General features: G+C 45.2%; 1 protein-coding gene across 1 annotated transcript; it reads right to left on the minus strand.

The window, feature by feature from the left end:
- Nucleotides 1-13342: 13342 nt before the first annotated feature.
- LOC124510830 (zinc finger protein 665-like) lies at nucleotides 13343-21983 on the minus strand. The gene is made up of 3 exons (XM_047077498.1): nucleotides 21894-21983; nucleotides 19967-20093; nucleotides 13343-15117 (listed from the first exon to the last, which is right to left on the minus strand). Exons 1-3 carry the CDS (start codon nucleotides 21906-21908, stop codon nucleotides 13706-13708), a joined length of 1554 nt encoding a protein of 517 aa, XP_046933454.1. The 5' UTR covers nucleotides 21909-21983; the 3' UTR covers nucleotides 13343-13705.
- Nucleotides 21984-22314: the final 331 nt, after the last annotated feature.

The raw sequence follows: 22314 nt of genomic DNA on the forward strand, positions 1-22314 counted from the left end.
CTCGTGTAGGGCTCTGTGCTGACAGCTCAGAGCCTGGAGCCTGCTTCGGATTCTGTGTCTCCCTCTCTCTCTGCCCCTCTCCTGCTAATACTCTGTCTCTCTCTCAAAAATGAATAAACATTAAAAAAATAAAAATAAAAAAACAATCATGCAAAAAACTTGAAGAAGAAAAAAAAAAGCCATGTATTTAAGCAAGACTATTTCACCAAATAGCATGACCAAGACTGGACAATTTCCTCTAAATTAAGGCTGAGAAAAGGGGCCAGCCAGGCCTCCAGCAATTAACCACTGCAAAGGATGCCTGAGGAGGGAGCAATACAAGAGAAAAGAAGGAAAGAAAAAAAGAAGGGAGGGGAGAGAGTCAAAGACCTGGTGTGTTACATTCATGGATGACAGGATTGCAACTTTGCCCAAGGTGGTCGCTGAGGCAGGAGAACTAAAGCAATGTACTAAAAATAATATTCTTTCTTTACTGGCCCAGATTTCCCCCCCATCGATCTCCTTTTCCAGAATCTTCCAACTCTTCCTACACATGAATCCAGGACTTCCACACACGGCTTCTTTCATCCTGGTCGACAGAGAGCCTACTGTGTGTCCAGAGGCGGCCCCTAAACACCCCCTGCAGCCCAGCCACACTCACACCACCCGTCTCCACTCGCCTGCTGCGAAGCCCCTCAGGATGTGCCCAGTGCAGCCCCCTCACAGGCTCGGGTCCCTGGGTCACTACGAGCTGGAATCTAAGTGCAGAGGAGAGGGACGGTGGGGGGAAGGCCTGGGGGAGTGTGGACAAACACTTCAGACTCAGACAAGGTTAGCAAGTCCAAGAAGGGCCTTGCAGGAATGAGAGACAGGAAATCGACCCAGGATATGACTTCACCTGACAGACAGGCCATTCCCGACTCCTTTCCTTTGCTCTTCCTCCCTTTCCAGGATTCTTCCTCAGGCAGGATCAGGCTTGGGAATTCAATCCTAAGTGTCAAGAAAACGCAGCTTAATGCTTTGAGTCAGTCTGGCTCCTTCCCGTCCTGCAGCCTCACACGGGAAGGCCTCTCCGTGTGAAAACACGGGGGGGGGGGGGCCCGGGACAGTGGACTCCGCCAGAGGCCAGCAAGTGACCTTCCCACCCTTCTTCTTCAGAACCGGCTCCCGCCCTGGTGAAGCCCCCCCCCCCCCCCCCCCCCCCCCCCGCACACAGCATCAGTGGGGACCTGGGCGGGACCTGACCCTCCCCTGCAGGTCACAGGCCCGCCCCGATCACACCCCACGCAGAGCGGGGCCCCCTCACCTCTCCCTGGGTCAGGGGCTGATGTCAGCCTCAGACATGCAGCACCACAGCCTTGGTGCTCAGCGCTGGAGACACATAAGAAACCCCCGAGGCACTTTAACTAGGACTGAGATCAGGCCCTGTCTCCCCTTGGCCATTTGAAGGGACTCTCCGGGAGGGGGTCCGAGAGGCTCCTCTGAGAAGGTGGCATCAGAACGAGGACCCAGGGGAGGGAGCGTGTTTGCCACCCGCCTCTGAGGGGCCACACAGTTCCAGGCAGAGGGACAGGCCCCGGGAGGCCCTCAGGCAGGGGCAAGCCTGGCCCCAGGAGAGGGGAAGAGGCTTGCGTGGCAGCGGTGGGGTGAGGAGACCAGCAGGGGAGGAGGACAGACGGGGACCTGGGGAGGCAGATCCGGAAGGGCATGTCTTCTAACATTTGCACCCTACCTCTTTTTTTTTTTTTTTTTAGTTTTTTTAATGTTGATTTACTTTTTTGGAGAGAGGGAGAGAGCACCCACCAGTGGGGGGAGGAACAGAGAGAGAGAGAGAGAGAGAGAGAGAGAGACCCAAGCAGGCTCTGCACTGTCAGCACAAAGGCCAATGCAGGGCGCGAATCCATGAACCCACGAACTGCGAGATCATGACCTGAGCCAAAATCAAGAGTCAGACACTTAACCAACTGCCTTAACCAATTGCCTCACCCAGGTGCCTCGTTTTTTGTGTTTTTTTTAATGTTTGGGTTTTTTTTTTTTTTTTTCAGAGAGTGTGCACATGCGTGCATGCACGGGGCGGGGGGGGGGCTGCAGGGCAGGGGAGTGGGGGACAGGATCCAAAGTGGGCTGTGCACTGACAGCAGAGAGCCCAATGTGGGGCTTGAACTCACAAACCTTGAGATCATGACCTGAGGCTAAGTTGGATGCTTAACTGACTGAGCCACCCAGGCGCCGCCTGCCTCCAACATCTTGAAAGAATTTTAGAAACCGCATGTTCCTCCTCTCATGTTAAACATCAAATTTTTTTCTTCATCTTATACAATAAAACATTTACAAATATAGTGTAGTATCTTATATTTAGAATCCTGCTTGACATGGGGCTCGAACTTAAAAAACTGGAGATCATGACCTGAGCTGAAATCAAGAGTCAGACGTTTAACCAACTGAGCCACCCAAGCGCCCCTCCTCAAGCCTTTTAGACTGTTTTACAAGCCTCATCCTTATCTGTACAATTTATTTTTTTTAATGTTTATTTATTTTTGAGAGAGACAGAAATTTTTTTTGTGAGTAGGGGAGGGGCAGAGAGAATGAGGGAGACACAGAATCCGAAGCAGGCTCCAGGCTCCGAGCCGTCAGCACAGAACCCGACGCGGGACTTACTCACAAACTGAGATCAGACCTGAGCCGAAGTCGGACGCTTAACCGACTGAGCCAACCAGGCGCCCCATTATCTGTATAATTTAAACAAACTTCAGTTTCTTAGGTTATAAAGCCACAAGTCAATATAAGAACTTAATCATCCATATCCAACCTTACCACTCACCTGGACCCAGGTACACCCTCTTTCTTCACCAGGACGTTTCCCTTATTCTGTAGATCTCTCTCCATTTCTTCCACTCTGTCTCTTGGCAAAGATTCTTTGCTTCACCAAACTTGAGTCAGACCCCTGAATCTTCTCCTGGGCCCATCTGTGCACTAAACCAGCTTTGGCAAGAACCCGGAGTTTAACCAGAACCTCCCACCCTCTGTGTCTGATCAGGTTCCTTGTCCCCCACTACTCCCCAGGTGATGTCTGATCACCCTGGCCTGTCCTCAGCAAGAATCCTACTTGGTCTGTTTAGCCAGAACCACACGTAGCCCTGATGCTCCCTCTTGGCCATTTTCCACGCAGTAACCCCCTCCTTGCCTCTTAAATTCCCACTTGCCCATGGTGTATTCAGAGTTGAGCCCAATCTGTCTCCTCCACTCTGCATCCTATTGCTGTGGTCCCTACACCTGTCCGGAGGCTGGTCCTGAATAAACCCTGCCTTACCATCTTTAACGGGCACCAGTGATTTTTTTTTCTTTGACACTCTCACTGTTTTTGGCGGGGGCAAGGGACTGTGTCTGGTTTCCCCTTGGATGTCTCTCACTCTGTTCCCCTCTCCTGTCCCGCTTTCTCCCCTTTTCTGGATTCCTTCTCTCACATCTCTTCTGCCCCACTCTGCAACCTGTTTCCCCTCCTGTTGCTTTCTCCCCAACCTGATTGTTCCCAAGTATTTCTGCCTCCTTCGTCCCCCACCTGTCTCTGCTCTCCCTATTAGGTTGGGGCTACCTCTGTTACAACACCCACTGCGCACCCCCCCCCCCCGCTTTCTGGCACCCCGAGCTCACTACGCTGCTTCCCTGCAGTCTCTCCTCCTCTCCTCATCCGCGGTTCCTTCCTTCTGTCCCAGCACCACGCTGGTCTGCCATGGCTCCAACTCATGTACCCTCTCTCCACCGTCGGTCTGAAGCGCCTCTCCCTTTGTTGCTCCTGCTCCCACTTCCCGCCCCTCTCACTGTTCTGTCTTCCCCTTCATCTGCCTAGAGATCCCGCTTTTCTCCATCTCCTTTTCTCCCCCTGCTGCTTTCGCAGTTGATTCTTTTACTTTTGATGTCTGCCACCCCCTCACGCGTCCTCCGCTTTGCCAGTTTTTCGTGGTTCTCCCTCACTTTTCTCTTTCATTTTTCTGGAATTCTCTCACTGGGTCTGTCTCTCCTGATTCCTCTCACCCAGGAATGGGATGGAGTCAGATGCCCGCCTCCTGGAAGGAGCACGTTCTCCAGGGGCGAGGCGTTTGGGATGGAAGAACGCTGGTGTCACTAGGCAGGCCCAGGTCACCTCTCCCAGCGCGGGGTCGGGGGAAGAGGTGACTGGGGGAGAGGGAGCCTGAGGAGTGATCAGAGCGGCGGTGTTCTAGAAGCGGGGGGAGACCTGAAGAATCCCAGGACCCGGAAGAGCACGCGGCCTCTCCGGAGGGGCCGAGAAAGGGAGGCTGTGGGGCGCCAAGGGAATAAATCCACCTCGCGGAAGGGGGCTTTAGGCGCCCGGGGCGGGCGGCGGGCTCCGAAGAGGGTTCCAGCAGGACACGGACGGGAAAGCCGGCGTCTGCGCGGACCGAGCACGGCAGTGCTGAGGAAAGGGACCTGCCTCGCTGCGATTTTAAACCTAAAGGGACGCGTCCCCGGCCTCCCAAAGCGACGTCTGAATTTACTTGGGGTGCAGGGGCGGGTGTAGGGATTTCACGGCCCCTAAAGACGCCCAGACCGTGGCGATGGAGGAGAGGACCCTACGAACAGCGGGTTTAAACTGGAAAGACGGAAACTCACGCCGCGTAGCAGGACCTTTAACCCGCGCCATCCGCTTCCAGGTCTACAGAAACCTGCGCGCTCTCAGTGAAGAGGACGGGGAGGGGGCGGGGCCTGGGCAGGGCGCGAGCGTTAGGGGGCGGTGCGCGGAGGCGAGGCTAACGCAGGTATCGTGAGAGGGCGGGACGAAGCCGACGAGGGGGCGGGGCCTCGGGGCGGAGAGCGGTGAGGCGAGGCCTACGCCGGAATTGCGAGAGGGTGGGGCGATGTGGGGGCGGAGCCTCTAGTGAAGCGCGTTCGTTCCGGGGGCGGGGCCTGGGCTTTGCGTCCTCCCGTCCTGTCTTCTAGCTGGTCTGTTTTCTGGGTTTGGAAACGTTTGAGTGTCTTCTGTGGAGCGGCGTTGCCTCCTATCTCAAGTTAATGTTTTAAACAGTTTTAGGGTAAAAGTTTAAAGTTGTGGGGGACACTTATGTTGGAAATTAAGATGCTTTTGTTTTGGGGGGCGGCTGGCTGCCATAGTAGGTTGAGCCTCTGACTTGATTTCCACTCAGGTCGTGATCCAGGGTGGCCGAGCCCTGAGCCCTGTCTGTGCTGAAAGTGGAAACTGCTTGAGATTCTCTCTCTCTCTCTCTCTCTCTCTCGCCCTCTGCCCCTCTCTGCCCCCTATTTGTGTTCTCTTTCTCTCTAAAATAAAGCTTTCCTTTTCACAGTTGAAAATGGTTCAACAATTATAAATTATAACAAGACAATGTAACGATTTTTTTTAAGTTACTAGTTTTTTCTCGTTTTTTTTTTTTTTTAAAGTTAATGTTCATTTTAAACCAGTGGTTGGTAACCCAAATTATCGTATGCCTTTAGCCACGCCTCATATCCCACGTCTGGTCCCTATGAAATCTTCAGAACTGAGCTCAGTGCTGATTTGGGCCTCCTGGGTGAATGGGGAATAGAAAAAGCAATGCCATTTTGTTGGGTGTCAGTACAGAATTGCCTATTCTCAAGTGAGAGAAAGTTTCTCTTGCCTTATCAGAGAAATAAGCTGATGAGAATAAGCTTTTTTCCCCCCTCTTTTTTTAAAGTGAAACCCCTGCAGATGTAGTTTATAATCTTCACTTAGTACAAGAATTAGTTCCAAGGGAGTGCACCATTTCATCACCCGGGTCACTCTCCACCCCCCCCCCCAACAAATGCTCCACGATGCAGTACAACCAGATGTTGTGTTTATGTAGAATAGAATGGGTTTTTTTGTTTTTTTGTTTTTTTTTTTTTTAGAATAGAATGTTTTAACAACACTTGTCCTATAACCACTCTTGCTGCTTTGTTCTGTTTTGGGAAAGGAAAAAAAGGAAAAAAACCAAACAAACAAGAAAGCAACATAATCCGAACACTGTGCACACCAGCGGGTGCCTGTCTTCCCTGGGCATTTTCAGTGGAATTTCTGCTGAACCCTGGCCCCCACCCCACCCCACTAGCAAGGAAAGAGGCAAAAGAACAGGTTCGCACCTGTGCACAGGAGTGGAAAGAGAAACCACATACAAACTGGGCTGCAAGTGGATTCTGGCACATTTTTAGATGAGACCTAAAAAAAAAAAGTCATGCTGTGCACAGGAAGCAGGCAAAGGAGTTCTGAGGGAGGTAGTGCCCGTAGACACGGTCTCCCCAGGAGACAGATGGAAATCAAGCTTTTCTTTATGAAAGTGAAGGAAGGCCTATTATTTTCTCTTCTTTTACAGTTTTTTGAAAATTTTATTTAAGTAACCTCTACACCCCAACATGGGGCTCAGACTCAGGACCCCGAGATCAAGTCTCATCCTCCTCCAACTGAGCCGGATGGGTGCCCCACGACCCGAGAAGGAAAGCTGTATGTGAATTCTGATCCAGACTGGCCATGTAGAGAGTACATACAGATATGAACGAACTGAGTATTACCTTAAAACTCCGTGTGTGCAGATATGGGAAGGTCCTCGTGTAACCCCACAGTGAGGGCGAGGATTTAGTGCATCTAAACTAGCAAACACAGACTGAATTGTTCAAGACATAGTCTTTTTTTTAAAGTTTATTTATTTTGAGAGAGAGCAGGGGAGGGGCAGAGAGAGAGAGAGAGAGAGAGAGAGAGAGAATCCCAAGCAGGCTCTGCACTGTCAGTGTGGAACCCGATGAGGGGCTCAAACTCATGAAACTGTGAGATCATGACCTGAGCTGAAACCAAGAGTCGGACCCTTAACTGACTGAGCCACCCAGGCGCTCCAAAATCCAGTTCTTTTCAAACTCTACACCCAGTGTGGGGCTTGAACTCATGACCCTGAGATCAAGGGTCATGCTCTTCCAACTGAGCCAGCCAGGCACCCCTCTCATTTTTTATAGTAGCTGCCCCAATAGGTGTGAGGTAGTATCTCATGGCAGGATATATATTTAAGTGCTTATTTATTTGAGAGAGAGAGAGCGTGTGCAGGGGAGGGGCAGAGATACGGAGAGGAAAAGAGAGAGAACCCCAAGCAGGCTCCATGCTGTCACTGCAGAGCCCAACATGGGGCTTGAGCTCACGAAGCTTGAGATCATGCCCTGAACCGAAATCAAGAGTTGGCCACAACCAACTGAGCCACTCAGGTGCCCCTAGGGTATCTTTAAAGAGTTTGGGAGACAGTTGAGAAATATGACAAGATAAAATCCAACTGAATATTAGGATATTTAGAAGATCAAATATTGTGTATTCAGTGGTGATCTTAGCTAGAGGAGTGAATTTGGATTCCCATGTCCTTTACTTGAGGAAATACATCCATGGTGGGATTTTCACCATTTCTACGATAGCAGAGGAGGAGAGTGGGGGAGAATAACCTGAGTCTTTTTTATGTTTATGAATCAAAAAAAAAAAAACAGAATAAAAAGAGGGGGGTGGACAATCGCTCAATCACATAGAACAATTAAAACATATCCCTATTGGTAACTGCTAGATTTGAGAATCCAAAAAATTTGAATGAGTTTCAATAGACAATATACTCATCCCTTTGTCAAAAAGAAAGAAAGAAAGAAAGAAAGAAAGAAAGAAAGAAAGAAAGAAAGAAAGAAAGAAAGAAAGAAAGAAAGAAAGAAAAAAAAGCTCTATGCAGAACTCTATGCCCAACAGGGGACTCAAACTCACAGTCCCAAGTTATGAGATCAAGAGTCCCATGCTCTACCGACTGAGCCAGCCAGGCGCCCCTTAAATTTTTCCTAAATCAGCACGACTGCACATAAACTTTGTTTAAACCAAAAGCCTGATTTATGGCGCACCAAGCATACATTTTACATCTGCTTTGTAAATGAGTGGCCTAAAGCAAAACCATCTCATCCTTAACACCAATGCTCCTACTTCTTGCATTTCTTGGCATTAAAACTCGTCATTCCTGCCTATATGCTAATCTAGAGTCTTTGGGCTTTCATAAGATGTACAAAAAAGTATATAATCCTGTAAAAACTGTTCATTGTCTACAGCACTGTCTTCCCTGTGAAGATTGTTGGTTTGGGCCAGCTGGCCTAAATTGGGCTGGAATAAAACTTTCTTTCTTGTAGAGATTTTTTTTTTTTTTAATTCTAAATGTTTATTTAGAGAGAGGGAGAGGGAGAGAGAGAATCCCAAACAGGCTCTGTGCTGGCAGCATGGAACCTGATGCAAGGCTCGATCTCATGGCCTTGACATCATGAGCTGAGCCGAAATCAAGAGTCGGTTGCTTAATGGACTGAGCCACACAGGAGCCCCTCTTATAGACTCTAAAAGGTTTATTCATTTTGCGTCAATACCACAAACTCTCAAAACTATAGGATATTTTGTAATAAGACAGATAATGTTTATCCTCTTTCAAATAATGGTATCTGGAAAACTGTACTTTCAGATTTTTAAAAATTGAACACCTAAGTAATAGTTGCTATTTATTTTGATAACTAGTTTTTGTATATGAAAAGGTAAGAAAATTCCGGTTCAGACTTCTGGTATTTATTTAATGAAAAAAATCTCTGGAGGAAATAAGTTAGCTGCAAATTTACATATTAAAAGTTCACTGGACATATCAATCCTACAAGTCCAATTCAAGACTTTTGAAAAAGATACAGCGTAAGCCCAAAAAAGGGCAGAAATGAGATTTATATTGAATATAATGAAAAGTAGAATAAAACTAATGTCTTATCAAAATTGATACAGCACGTAAATCTTTTAAAATATTGACTAAAGATAGGCACATGAACAATACTAATTAAACTATATTTATTAGTATTAGTACTTATGAATACTAATTACAGTAAGACTATTGATAAGAGATTTTCAAAACCTGTAGGAATTACTGTGAACAACTTTATCTTTACTAACTTGAGAACTGAGAAGAATAGTTTCCATGCAGATAATTAAAATGGAATTAAGAATTAGAAATCAAAAAAGCATCCATAACTTGAAAACTTTGAAATATTCAACAGGACTCTGATCACCTTCCAGGAAACTTTCCCACTTTTTCAAGGTATTTATTCACAGTTCTCCCCACTTACAGACAAAATTTTTTCAGAACAGAAGAAAACATATAAAAAAAAATGTAGTATTGCTAGTATATCCCTCATCTTAGGATATCAAAGAGAAAGCAGTTTGACTTCTGGAATGTGGTGCAAAATGAATCATTAGAATATGCACTATGACTAAAAAGGTTTTACTCTAGTAATGTCTGCATTTTAATATACTGTGGTACTATACACCCGATGATGTGATTATGTCTCCATTATGCTAGTAACTTCAGAAAAGCACTTTAAACATTTAAACACTATTATATTTAAACTATAAATGTGTGTTCAGTACATAACATGAGGAGGAAAGTTAATCTGATCTATAGTATCCATCTACAATGAATACAGAACTTTGACAGCCAAATGTCAGAAGCATTTCTGTTATGATCAGGAGTAAAGAATTGAGAACTGAACCCTGTATATCACCACTTCTACTCAAGATTATACTGGAATTTCGGGCACCTGGATGGCTCAGTCAGTTGAGTGACTCTTGATCTCAGCTCATGTCTTGATCTCAGGGTCATGAGTTCAAGCCCTGCATTGGGCTCACTGTTGGGCATGAAGCCTACTTAAAAAAAAAAAAAAAAAAAAAAAAAGAATATACTGGAATTTGTAGCCATTTATAGCCAGTTGGTCAGAAGTACAAGAGGCCCAGGACTTGTGATTGGCATCTGAAGTGGGGGCAGTGTTGTGAGACTGAGTCGTTAATCTCTGTGGTCTGTGGAAATTCCCAGTTGGCTTCAGAACTGAATTAATTGTAAGACACCCAGTTGGTGTCCAGAGAGCTGGAGAATTGGTTGGTGTAGGGAAAACCTCACACGTTTGGTCTCAGAAGTGCTGTGTGAAACAGCTCACCTTATTGTTGATAATTAAAATGATCTTATGTGTGTTGGTTGCTAAACATACATGAAGAGAGGCACCTGGTTGGCTCAGTGGTAGAGCATGCAACTTGAACTCAGGGTGGTGAGTTCAAGTCCCATGTTGGGCACGGAGATTACTTAAAAAAAATAATGAACAAATGAACAAACATGAAGAGAGGAATAGACAGAAATGGTACCAAGGGATTTTCTGATGGTTTGTTCATTTGTCTTCATGAATTTTAATATTTTTGTTTACCTACTTATTTATTTTGAGAGAAATAGAGACTGTAAGGGGTAGAGAGGCAGAGAGAGAGGGACAGAGAATCCCAAGCAGACTCCGTGCTGCCAGCTGCAGAGCCCGACGTGGGGCTCGAACCCACAAACTGCAAAATCATGACCTGAGCCAAAACCGAGAGTTGGTCGCTTAACCAAGTGAGCCACTCAGGTGCCCCATGAATTTTAATTTTTATGTGGAGCAACCAATGGGCCCTTTAGGAGTGGAAGACTTGGTGCTACAAGGAACTCTTGAAACACAGGCTCCAGCCACAAAAACTCCACAAACCCACTTACCAACCTGTACGTCCTTTGCACCCTTTTATCTGCATCTGTGCCTAGAAATAGGCAGGAGGGCCCCCTAATGCCCAAACCCATTCTCCTCATAGCAGTTCTGAGGAAGAACGTGATGAGGCAAAGGGGAGGGGTGAGAGAGCCAAATTCGCTTAAGAGGCTGTTTCAGAGGGAAGAAAAGTATCTTAATGTATTTATGGTCAACTGATGTGCAAACAAGGATGCCAACAACCCACCATGGGGAAACGAATAGTCTCTTCAACAAACGGTGCTGGGAAAAATGGATGTCCATCCCTATGCAGAAGTTGAAAGTGGACTTTTATCTCACATCACACTTAAAAATCAACTAAAAAATGTGTCAACAACTTAAGTGTAAAACCTGAAACCTAGAAGAAAACAGGAGAAAGCTTCTTGACACTGGCCTATGGAATGATTTTTGAGTTTGACCCCAACAGCATGGGGAGGCAGGAGGGAACAAAGCTAAAATGGGCAAGCGTGACCACATCAAACTACAAGGGACAAACTTCTTTCTGCACAGCAGAAGAAGCCATCAAGAGTGAAAAGACAATCTATGCAATGGGAGAAAATATTTGCAAACTATGTATCTGAAAGGATGTCAATATTCAAAATATATATGGAACTCAACATACCAAGGGAAACTTCCTCAACTCAATAAAGAACAGCTACAAAATTACCGTACAGCAAACATCGATCTTAAGGGTGAAAGAGTGAATAGTTCTCCCACAGACTGGAGATAAGGGGGTCCTCTGTTCCCACTGCTAGTCAACATACTGTACGTTACAGCCAATGAAATAAGGAAAGAAAAGTGATGTAGACCAGAAAGGAAGGTTTAATAACGTACCCATCAACAGAAAGTATTGCAACTGCAGTAAGATGAATGCCTCCCGACGCCTCTCACCCCCCACCAAAAGGATAGCCCTCATCCCTATAACCCGCGAGGGTTACATTCTATGTCAAAAGAGAGTTTGCAAAAAGAGTTTGTCCTTGTGCCCTAGGTAAGGAACCTGAGATGCAAGATGATCCTAGATTACCTGGCAAACATGATATAATCAGGAGGGTGTGATAAGAAGGATATAAGTGCAGTTGGAGACAGAGAAGTCGTTGCTCTGATAGAAGCAGGATGGGGACAGATGTTAAGATGTTACCTTAGAGGAAGTGGGCTATCAGGCAAGGCAATTAAGCAGTCTCCGGAACTTGGAAAGTGCAAGGAAACAAATTCCTCCCTGGAATATCAAGAAGGCTAACAGTGCTGTGGATCCATTCTAGACACCTTATGTTGAGAAGTAAAAGAGAATAAATTTTATTGTTTTAATTCACTTAGTTTGGGGTAACTTTTTACAGCCACATTAGGAAGCTAGCGAAATGGTGTACACAGAAAAGCCCAAAGAGGGACTCCTGGGTGGCTCAGTCGGTTAGGCGTCTCACTTGGGCTCAGGTCATGATCTGGCGGTTTGTGAGTTCGAGTCCCACATCAGGCTCTGTGCTGACAGCTCAGAGCCTGAAGCCTGCTTCAGATTCTGTGTCTCCCTCTCTCTCTCTGCCCCTCCCCTGGTCATGCTCTGTCTTTGTCTCAAAAATGAACAAACATTTAAAAAAAAAAAAAAAGAAAGAAAAAAGCCCAGAGAAGCTACAAATCTCTAAAGTGAGATTAGCAAATTCTTTCTTTTTAAGTTCATTTATTTACTTTTTTAGTAATTTCTACACCCAAAGTGGGGCTCAAACTCATGCCCTGGAGATCAAGAGTTGCATGCTCTTTAACTGAGCCAGCCAGGCGCCCTGTAAGATTAGTAAATTCTAGATATTCAAGATCGACATTAAAAAAATCTGTATTACTTCAATGCAGTAGCAGTTAACACATGGAAACTGAAATTAAAAATACAATTATATGTACAATTGCTCAAAAAGGAAAAAGTACAAACATATGTTAATCTAACAAAAACATTAACAGGATTTTGATGCTAAAATCTATAAAAGTTTACACAAATAGAGACCTACCACAGCCATTTACTGGAAGATACAACACAGAAATGATGTCAAACGATTACAAATTGATAGACAGATTAATGTAATTTCTATCAAGGTATTTTCTACAATACAAACAAGATTATTCTAAAATTTATAAAGAAAGGCAAAGGAACTAGAATAGCTAGAGCATCTGAAAAAGAATAAAGTGGTCAGAATCTTCATGCAAGATTTCTAATATAGTAAAAAGTAATCAAAACTACATTGTATTCGTGGAGTGAGACACAAATAAATCAATGGAAAAGAACAGAGAACCCAGAAATGGCCCCACACAAGTACTTCCAATTGAGCTCGGACAAAGGTACCAAGGAAACTAAGAGAATTTAAAAAAAACAAAAAAACTCCACAAAAACTTCATACCTGTACTAATATTAGCTCAAAAATGATCATAGCTTTAAATGTGAAATGTAAAACAATAATACTTTAAACCAGAAAAGATTCCATAGAACATTATCCTCAGTATCCATATACCTTTGCTCTATCTCTGTGTTATCTATCTTCCCATCTGGAGTTTTAACACATTTTGACTTTATTCTGTGGTATTTTGAAACAAAACAATTATCCTGTGGTGTGTACTATTTCGGTATCTCACTTTAGAGAACTTGAGATTTCATTATTTTATTCCTCATAGAAACTCTCTGAGGGCGCCTGGGTGGCTCAGTCGGTTGAGCGTCCGACTTCGGCTCAGGTCACGGTCTTGCGGTCTGTGGGTTCGAGCCCCGCGTGGGGCTCTGTGCTGACAGCTCAGTGCCTGGAGCCTGCTTCAGATTCCGCGTCTCCCTTTCGCTCTGCCCCTCCCCCACTCACGCTCTGTCATCAAAGACATCAAAGGCAGGATGTTTGAAAAAAAGCCCTCTCAGATTCATTACATTTGTAAGGCTGCTCTCCGGTGTGGGCCCTGTGATGTTCTGTAGTTTTGATCCATGGGTAGAAGCCTTAGCATGCACATTACATTAATGTGGTTTTATCAGAGATGTAGATCCCGATGTCTAGTGAGTGGCGAAGCCTGTGTAAGTCCTCTGCCGCACACGTTCCATTTATGTGATTTCTCTTTAGTGTGGGCTCTCTGATGCCGATTCGTGCTTGAACTTCAAATCAAATGCATTGTCACACTCCCTACATTCGTCAGATTACTCCCCGGTATGAATTCTCTGATGGCTTACAAGGCTTGAATTCTGAGTGAAGACCTTGCCACAATGACTACATTTATAAGGTTTCTCTCCAGTATGGATCATCTGGTGTCTAGTGAGGTTGGAGCGTTGAATGAACGATCTGCCACACTGATCACACTGGTAAGGTTTCTCTCCAGTATGAATTCTCCGATGACTAGGCAGGCTTGAACTCTGACTGAAGACCTTGCCGCATTCATTACATTTGTAAGGTTTCTCTCTAGTATGGATCACCTGATGGTAAGTAAGGCTCGACAGCATAGTAAAGGCTCTGCCACACTCATGGCACTGGTAAGGCTTCTCTCCAGAATGAGTCCTGCGATGACGCGCAAGGTGTGAATCGTAACTGAAGACCTTCCCGCATTCGTCACACTTGTAATGTTTCTCTCCCGTGTGGATTATTTGATGTCTAGTGAGATGTGAGCTCTGATTAAAGGCTTTGCCACACTCGTTACATTTGTAGGGTTTCACACCGGTATGGATTACCTGGTGGTTAGTGAGCTGTGAGCCGTAGGTAAAGGCTTTGCCACATTCGTTGCACTTGTAAGGCTTCTCTCCCGTGTGAATTCTTCGGTGACTCACCAGGCCTGAGCTCTGACTGAAGACCTTGCCACACTCATTACACTTGTAAGGCTTCTCTCCCGTATGGATCACCTGATGGCTCGTAAGACCTGAACACTCACTGAAGGCCCTGCCACACTCATTGCAGTGGTAAGGTTTCTCTCCGGTGTGAATTCTGTGATGACGTACGAGGTGCGAGTTGCGACTGAAGACCTTCCCACATATGTCACATTTATATGGTTTCTCTCCTGTCTGGATTACCTGACGTCTAGTGGGGTGCAGACCGGGATTCACTGCTTTGTCACACTCCTCACGTGTGTAAGGTTCTTCCCTGATGCGCGCTTTCTGGTCTTGTGTGAGTAATGAAGAACGCAAGGGATCATTCCCACGTTCATTAGAGATGTTGGTCGGGACTCTTGGAAGAATTGTGTGAAGTAGTGAAACTGAGGCACTATCGTTGACAGACCTCGCCACTTGGTGACATTCGTAAATTTTCCCTTCAGTCTGAAGTATCTGCACGCCAGCCAGACGTGACTGAAAGCTTAGTCCAGACCTGTTTTCAATCGGCTCGTTTCCTGCGTCTCTTCTACCAGTCAGGTTTTTGTTAAGGGTCACGAGCACACCTTCGTGATTTCTTTCACCGTCTCTCCGCTGACACTCAGAGTCGTGAAAACTTTTCTGGATTTCTCTGAAGCCACAATCTTCGGCGTCACGGCTTTCATGTCTTTCCAATATAACTGTCTGCAATACTTCCCCTGTATTCCTGTTTTCTTTTGGTGGTAGTTCCTTGATCACACATTTGGGAGAGAGAGCTACGAGATATAAAGAACCACAGGTTTCCAATTAATTACAGAAAAATCTCATATTGAAAAACATATTACACCAAAAGTACTACATATATTGATCAGTTATGAAATGTTGCAACCATGACTTTCAATTTTTAGGAACACAAAAGGTACAGGATTCTTTAATATAAAAGGGTAATTACATGTAATTTAAATTGATTTTAAAGCCTACTTTATTTTTTTTTTTATTTTTTTTTTTTAAATTTTATTTATTTTTGGGACAGAGAGAGACAGAGCATGAACGGGGGAGGGGCAGAGAAAGGGAGACACAGAATCAGAAACAGGCTCCAGGCTCTGAGCCATCAGCCCAGAGCCCGACGCGGGGCTCGAACTCACGGACCGCGAGATCGTGACCTGGCTGAAGTCGGACGCTTAACCGACTGCACCACCCAGGCGCCCCTATTTTTTTTTTTATTATTTTTTTTTTTAAATTTTTTAACATTTATTTATTTTTGGGACAGAGAGAGACAGAGCATGAACGGGGGAGGGGCAGAGAGAGAGGGAGACACAGAATCGGAAACAGGCTCCAGGCTCTGAGCCATCAGCCCAGAGCCCGACGCGGGGCTTGAACTCGCGGACCGCGAGATCGTGACCTGGCTGAAGTCGGACGCTTAACCGACTGAGCCACCCAGGCGCCCCTAAAGCCTACTTTAAATAGTCAATGTTGGGGCACCTGGGTGGCCTAGTCGGTTAAGTGTCCGACTTCAGCTCAGGTCATGATCTTGCAGTCCGTGGGTTTGAGCACCGCATCGGGCTCTGCGATGACAGCTCAGAGCCCAGAGCCTGCTTCGGACTCTGTGTCTCCCTCTCTCTTTGCCCCTCCCCCCACTCATGCTCTGTCTCTCTCCATCTCTCAAAAATGAACAAACACTAAAAAAAAAAAAAATTAAATAATCAATGGCAAAAAAAAAAAAAAAAATCACACTATGCAAACTTACGTTAGCCCTGAAAAGAGGGGGATTTTCTCATCATGTTCGGAAATGGCACACCATTACCTGCCAATTTTTCACAGAAAATATATGGTTGTTTCACGTTTGAAGAGATAAAAGTACTGTCCATATTTACTGCATCTTTATTGGGCACTAATTCTAAAGCACAGCATGATATACTCTAATGGTAAATAATCCAGAACAAACTTACCTAATGAGTAATCTAAATTTTTTTTAACATTTATTTATTTTTGAGAGATGAGAGACAGAGCACGAGCGGGGAGGGGCAGAGAGAGAAAGAGACACAGAATCCAAAGCAGGCTCCAGGCTCCGAGCTGTCAGCACAGAGCTTGACATGGGGCTCAAACCCACGAACAGTGAGATCATGACCTGAGCCGAAGTCGGATGCTTAACCGACTGAGCCACTGAGGCACGCTATCTAAATAAATGGCAATTTAGAATTGGAAAACTATAGTAGCACTGGGGAAATGAGGGAGAATTTAATCAATGTTATAAAAATATTTTTCTGAATACCAGTCATGTAACTATATTCCCTCAGAATGGCCATTTTTAACAAGCAGTATAAGTCGGCGATGCTGCACTGTGCATACCAAAAAACCATCATCTGTAAGTCATAACGACAGTTAATAAAACATTCTAGTAACCTAGAGTAAAAGCAGGACTGAAATAATAAGCAACCACAATGATACAAAATTATAGTTTGTGGAATTCTCAACAAATCTCTCTTGAGAGAAAAAAAAAAAAAAAAGCAAGGGCTTCTATTCCAGAACCAGCATACAATATGAAAACTGGAATTTATGTTAAGACCACTCATTTTTGAAGTATCCAGTCAGGGAAATACTTAACATAATTGGAAAAAGAAGTCAGAAATCACAATTATGATTTTTTTTTTAAGTTATCTCTATGCCCAACAGGGAGTTCAAACTCACAACCTTGAGATCAAGAGTCACATGCTCTACTGACTGCACCAGGCAGGCACCCCATAAATCACAATTATGAGTTTCGGCCTGCACTTATGTAACAGCTAATCAATTCCCTATCTATGTAGTATTCTTTAATTTTTTAGTTCACTGGCCACAAAGTATATGTAATAATGAGTTTGTGCGTGAAAATCTTATTAATGAAGGCCAGATCAAACAATGTTTGGACAGAATTGTAGAATAAAAACACACAAAATATAGTGCAGGCTGCATGGCCTGAATGTTTGTGTCCACCCCAATATGATGGGGTTGGAGGTGGGGTCTTTGGCAGGTAACCAGGTCATGAGGGTGCAGGGTCGCGAATGGGATTAGGGCCGTTACAAGAAGAGATATGAGAGCTTGCTGCCTTACTCTTTCCATCATGCAAGGACACGGCAAGAAGGCAGTGCTCTAAACCAGAAGAAGGCTCATCAGGAACTGAACTGACTAGCACCAAGATCTTGGACTTGCCAGACTCCGGAACTGTGAGAAATAAATTTCTATTAGTTAAGCCATCTGGTTTTGGTACTTGCTATGGCAGGCTGAGCCAAGGCACAGACAAAAGACCATCTGATCAAAATCATGACAGAAGGTTGCTGTATCTTACAAAAGTCAAAGAATTTCTGAGACTTTACTATAAAACACGGAATAGCTTTACAAATCAAAACCACAATGAGATACCACCCTACACCTGTCAGAATGGCTCACACGAACAACTCAGGCAACAACAGATGTTGGCGAGGATGCGGAGAAAGAGGATCTCTTTTGCACTGTTGGTGGCAATGCAAGCTGGTGCAGCCACTCTGGAAAACAGGATGGTGGTTCCTCGTAAAATTAAAAATAGAACTACCCTACGACCCAGCAATTGCACTACTAGGCATTTATCCACAGGATACAGATGTGCTGTTTCGAAGGGACACATGCACCCCCATGTTTATAGCAGCACTATCAACAATAGCCAAAGCATGGAAAGAGCCCAAATGTCCATCGATGGATGAATGGATAAAGAAGATGTGGTGTATGTATACACACACACACACACAATGGAGTATTACTCAACAATCAAAAAGAATGAAATCTTGCCATTTGCAACTACGTGGATGGAACTGGAAGGTATCATGCTAAGTGAAATTAGTCAGAGAAAGACAAAAATCATATGCCTTCACTCATAGGAAGACTTTAAGAGACAAAACAGATGAACCTAAGGGAAGGGAAACAAAAATAATATAAAAACAGGGAGGGGGACAAAACAGAAGAGACTCATAAATATGGAGAACAAACTGAGGGTTACGGGAGGGGCTGTGGGAGAGGGGATGGGATAAATGGGTAAGGGGTATTAAGGAATGTACTCCTGAAATCATTGTTGCACTATATGCTAACTAATCTGGATGTAAATTTTAAAAAATTAAAAATAAAATAAAAAAAAATAAAACACAGAATATCTTAAGCCTTCTAATAGTGCTGACATGGCTAAAAGCCTTGAAGTACATCACCACCACTTTTTAAATAGGGACAGTAGGCACATGGGGTTTGTGTTTCTAACCCTTATTCATAGAGAAAGTAAGTATGAGAAACAGGATTTGACCTGGGCCTGCGGGTTCAGACAAAGTGTGCTCATGCATAAACGCCTGCAAATCAAGTCAAGATCAGGAGCTTCGACATAAACACGTTGAGGGAGACACCAGAGCTGTGTTGTGCTAACAGTGTTACCTAGCCACCCTGAGTACCCTGTCACCCCCGCAATAAGGATTTCTGTAGTGTCCTGAAACAGCGATACAGTGGATAAGCAGGGATCTTTCTTAACGTGGTAAGTAGTGTGGCTGGTGAGGGGGGCCTGCGGGAATCAGGGTGTTCAAGTTCTACACAATTCATAAGCTAGTAAGGAACGGTGTGGTCCATCCAGATCGAGGTACCGTGTGAGGGAAGGCCAGAAAGAAGGAAGGTCAGGAGCGGAGGGCAGGAGGTAATGAGCACATGAGAGAAGCGATGGTATTTGCCAATCCACGGAGGGGTAAATGTACCAGGGCAGTCAGAATTCCAACCTTGGGAAAAAAGAAGGGACTGACGTGGCAAACACCATCATGCTGTCCCACGATGGAATTACAGGAATTAACTGTAGGAATTATAGTGTGGGTGTGTGGCCAAAATGTAAGACGGGTAACAGGGAGGGAGTGTGGAGTCCAGGCAAGAAGCCATGCTTAGAAAACAGAGTAGGATGGGTGGCTGCTGACGGGGGAGGCATAGGGGACATGGGGTAAGGTTGGTAAAAGGGGACAAAATTTCAGCCACGTGGTGAACAAGGTCCGCGGAGCTAACGTACCACATGGTGACTACAGTCGGTAATATCATATAATTGGAATTTGCTAAGAGAATAGAACTTAAGTGTCCTCACCAAAAAATTTTTTAAACAGTTAAGTATGTGACGTAACGTGTGTTAATTAACTTGATTATGGAAATCTTTTCACAATGTATATGTATGTCAAATCACTACAGGGTACCCTTTCAATATATTACAATTTTCTTTGCCAGTTATACCTCAGTAGAGCTAAAAAACAAAAAATTCATCCTCTGACTGCCTCCTCTGAATACTTACAGAACAGTTTACACGAGGATCTCGGTCTCTTGTAAGAACCAGTGAATCAACAGCACAGGGGGAGAAAAAAAAAGAACTGGGTATTTTAAGCTTTTCATAAGGTTTTATGCATACTTAAGTTCTGGCAGCATGCCTGATTAAGTGTGCAAATCATCTGACAAAAGCGTAAGTGTGAAGTCCAGATGCCACGTCATGAGGCTTTTCGTATCTGAGGCAACAGGGCTTCAATCTCAGCAAGTAAGACAGGGGCTCCAAGGGGGAGAATGCAGACACACAAGGGCAGATCTCCACTTCTGGAGGGAAATTTTCCTCACCCAAGGAGACCAGGTTCCTGTAGTTCTCCAGCATCACGTCCCTGTACAAGGCCCTCTGAGCGGGGTCCAGGCACTCCCACTCCTCCTGAGAGAACTCTATGGCCACATCCCTGAAGGTCAACCATCCCTGAAAGGAGAACACATTTCACCAAGGAGCTATGGGGAGAGTTATCTGCACACAAAACAGGAAGACGAGAAATGTGTAAGGGTCAATTCAGATGAAGTAGGTTTTCTTACAGATCTATGTAAGGTATTTCTGAGCAAGTTATGTGTCCCCAATTTTGGCTTATTACACGTTCCCATAAGAGGTTAGGATGGCCTCTAAATCAATATGGCTTTTTTCATTTTTGTGGACAATATAAGAAATATAGGGGCGCCTGGGTGGCGCAGTCGGTTAAGCGTCCGACTTCAGCCAGGTCACGATCTCGCGGTCCGTGAGTTCGAGCCCCGCGTCGGGCTCTGGGCTGATGGCTCAGAACCTGGAGCCTGTTTCCGATTCTGTGTCTCCCTCTCTCTCTGCCCCTCCCCCGTTCATGCTCTGTCTCTCTCTGTCCCAAAAAAAATAAACATTGAAAAAAAAAAAATAAAAAAAAAATAAAAAAAAGAAATATAAAAACAGAAAATCAGGGGTGCCCGTTGGGAGCATGTGACTCTCGATCTTGGGGTTGTGAGTTTGAGCCCCACGTTGGGTGCAGAGATTACTAAAAAAATAATAATATTATTAATAATAATAAACTTAAAAAAAAATAGGGCACCTGGGTGGCTCAGTTGGTTAAACACCAGGCTTCAGCTCAGGTCATGATCTTGTAGTTCATGAGTTCGAACCCCACGTCGGGCTATGTGCTGACAGCTCAGAGCCTGGAGCCTCCTTTGGATTCTGTGTCTCCCTCTCTGTTCCTCCCCCATTTGTGCCCTCCCTCCCTCCCTCCCTCCCTCTCTCTCTCAAAAATAAATAAAGATTAAAAAAAATTTTTTTCAAATAGAAAATCAATACAAGGTTATCTAGAAGTGTTATCCATCATGTTGTGATATCTATCAATGTCACAATGAGTGATATTCAATATCTAGATGGGCAAAGGCATGAGTGTTATCTTCAGAGAAGACAATACCCATGATGGCTTTAGAGGAAGGCCACAGTGAGTAAAGGCTCTTGAAGACTTCCCACGTGCTAGCCATCATGCTAAATGCTTTCCACGCACTAACTCCCATTGACATCGACATCACTCATCATAGACAGATCTGTTCCCATCTTACCGAGGAGACAACTGTGTTACACACATTGCCCGAAGCCTGCCCAAGGTCAAATGCTCTAAGAAATGGCAGAAAAAGCTCCAGAACCCAGATATTTAGGCTTTGGAACTGAACCTAAACAACGAAACATATATATCAGATAGCATGAAAAGAATGTTGAGAGGGGGATTCCTGGAACAATTAGAGACAAGTTTGAGGCTAACAGCATGGTCATTGTATCTGTGCACGCACACGCACACAAATGTCACTCTTGTGCTAGTCACTCATTAATGTGATAGTGTAGAAAACATGTAAAGCCATGCAAATACTTAAGATTTAAATTCAAAAATTCATAAACTTATTTATGAAGTAATGATAATGTCTGTAAATACCACAGGCTTGTGCGTCCCTGCACACGCACACGTGCACACACACACACACACACACACACACACACACACACTCAAATTTACTGAAGTAAGAGGAGTCGACTCTCCACGACACAAAGGGCCCTCCTCATAGGCTCCGGTCCCTGGGTCATGATGAGCTGGAATCTAAGTGCAGAGGAAAGGGACGGGGGTTGGGGGAAGGCCTGGGGGAGTGTGGACAAACACTTCAGACTCAGACAAGGTTAGCAAGTCCAAGAAGGGCCTTGCAGGAATGAGAGACAGGAAATCGACCCAGGATATGACTTCACCTGACAGACGGCCATTCCCGACTCCTTTCCTTTGCTCTTCCTCCCTTTCCAGGATTCTTCCTCAGGCAGGATCAGGCTTGGGAATTCAATCCTAAGTGTCAAGAAAATGCAGCTTAATGCTTTGAGTCAGTCTGGCTCCTTCCCGTCCTGCAGCCTCACACGGGAAGGCCTCTCCGTGTGAAAACACGGGGGGGGGGGGGGCCGGGACAGTGGACTCCTCCAGAGGCCAGCAAGTGACCTTCCCACCCTTCTTCTTCAGAACCGGCTCCCGCCCTGGTGAACCCCCCCCCCGCCCCCGCACACGGCATCAGTGGGGACCTGGGCGGGACCTGACCCTCCCCTGCAGGTCACAGGCCCGCCTTGATCACACCCCACGCAGAGCGGGGCCCCCTCACCTCTCCCTGGGTCAGGGGCTGATGTC

The sequence above is a fragment of the Lynx rufus genome, unplaced genomic scaffold (assembly GCF_022079265.1).
Source record: "Lynx rufus isolate CCGP_SWC_20201006 ecotype Redwood Valley unplaced genomic scaffold, mLynRuf1.p SCAF_16, whole genome shotgun sequence".
NCBI classification, from domain to species: domain Eukaryota; kingdom Metazoa; phylum Chordata; class Mammalia; order Carnivora; family Felidae; genus Lynx; species Lynx rufus.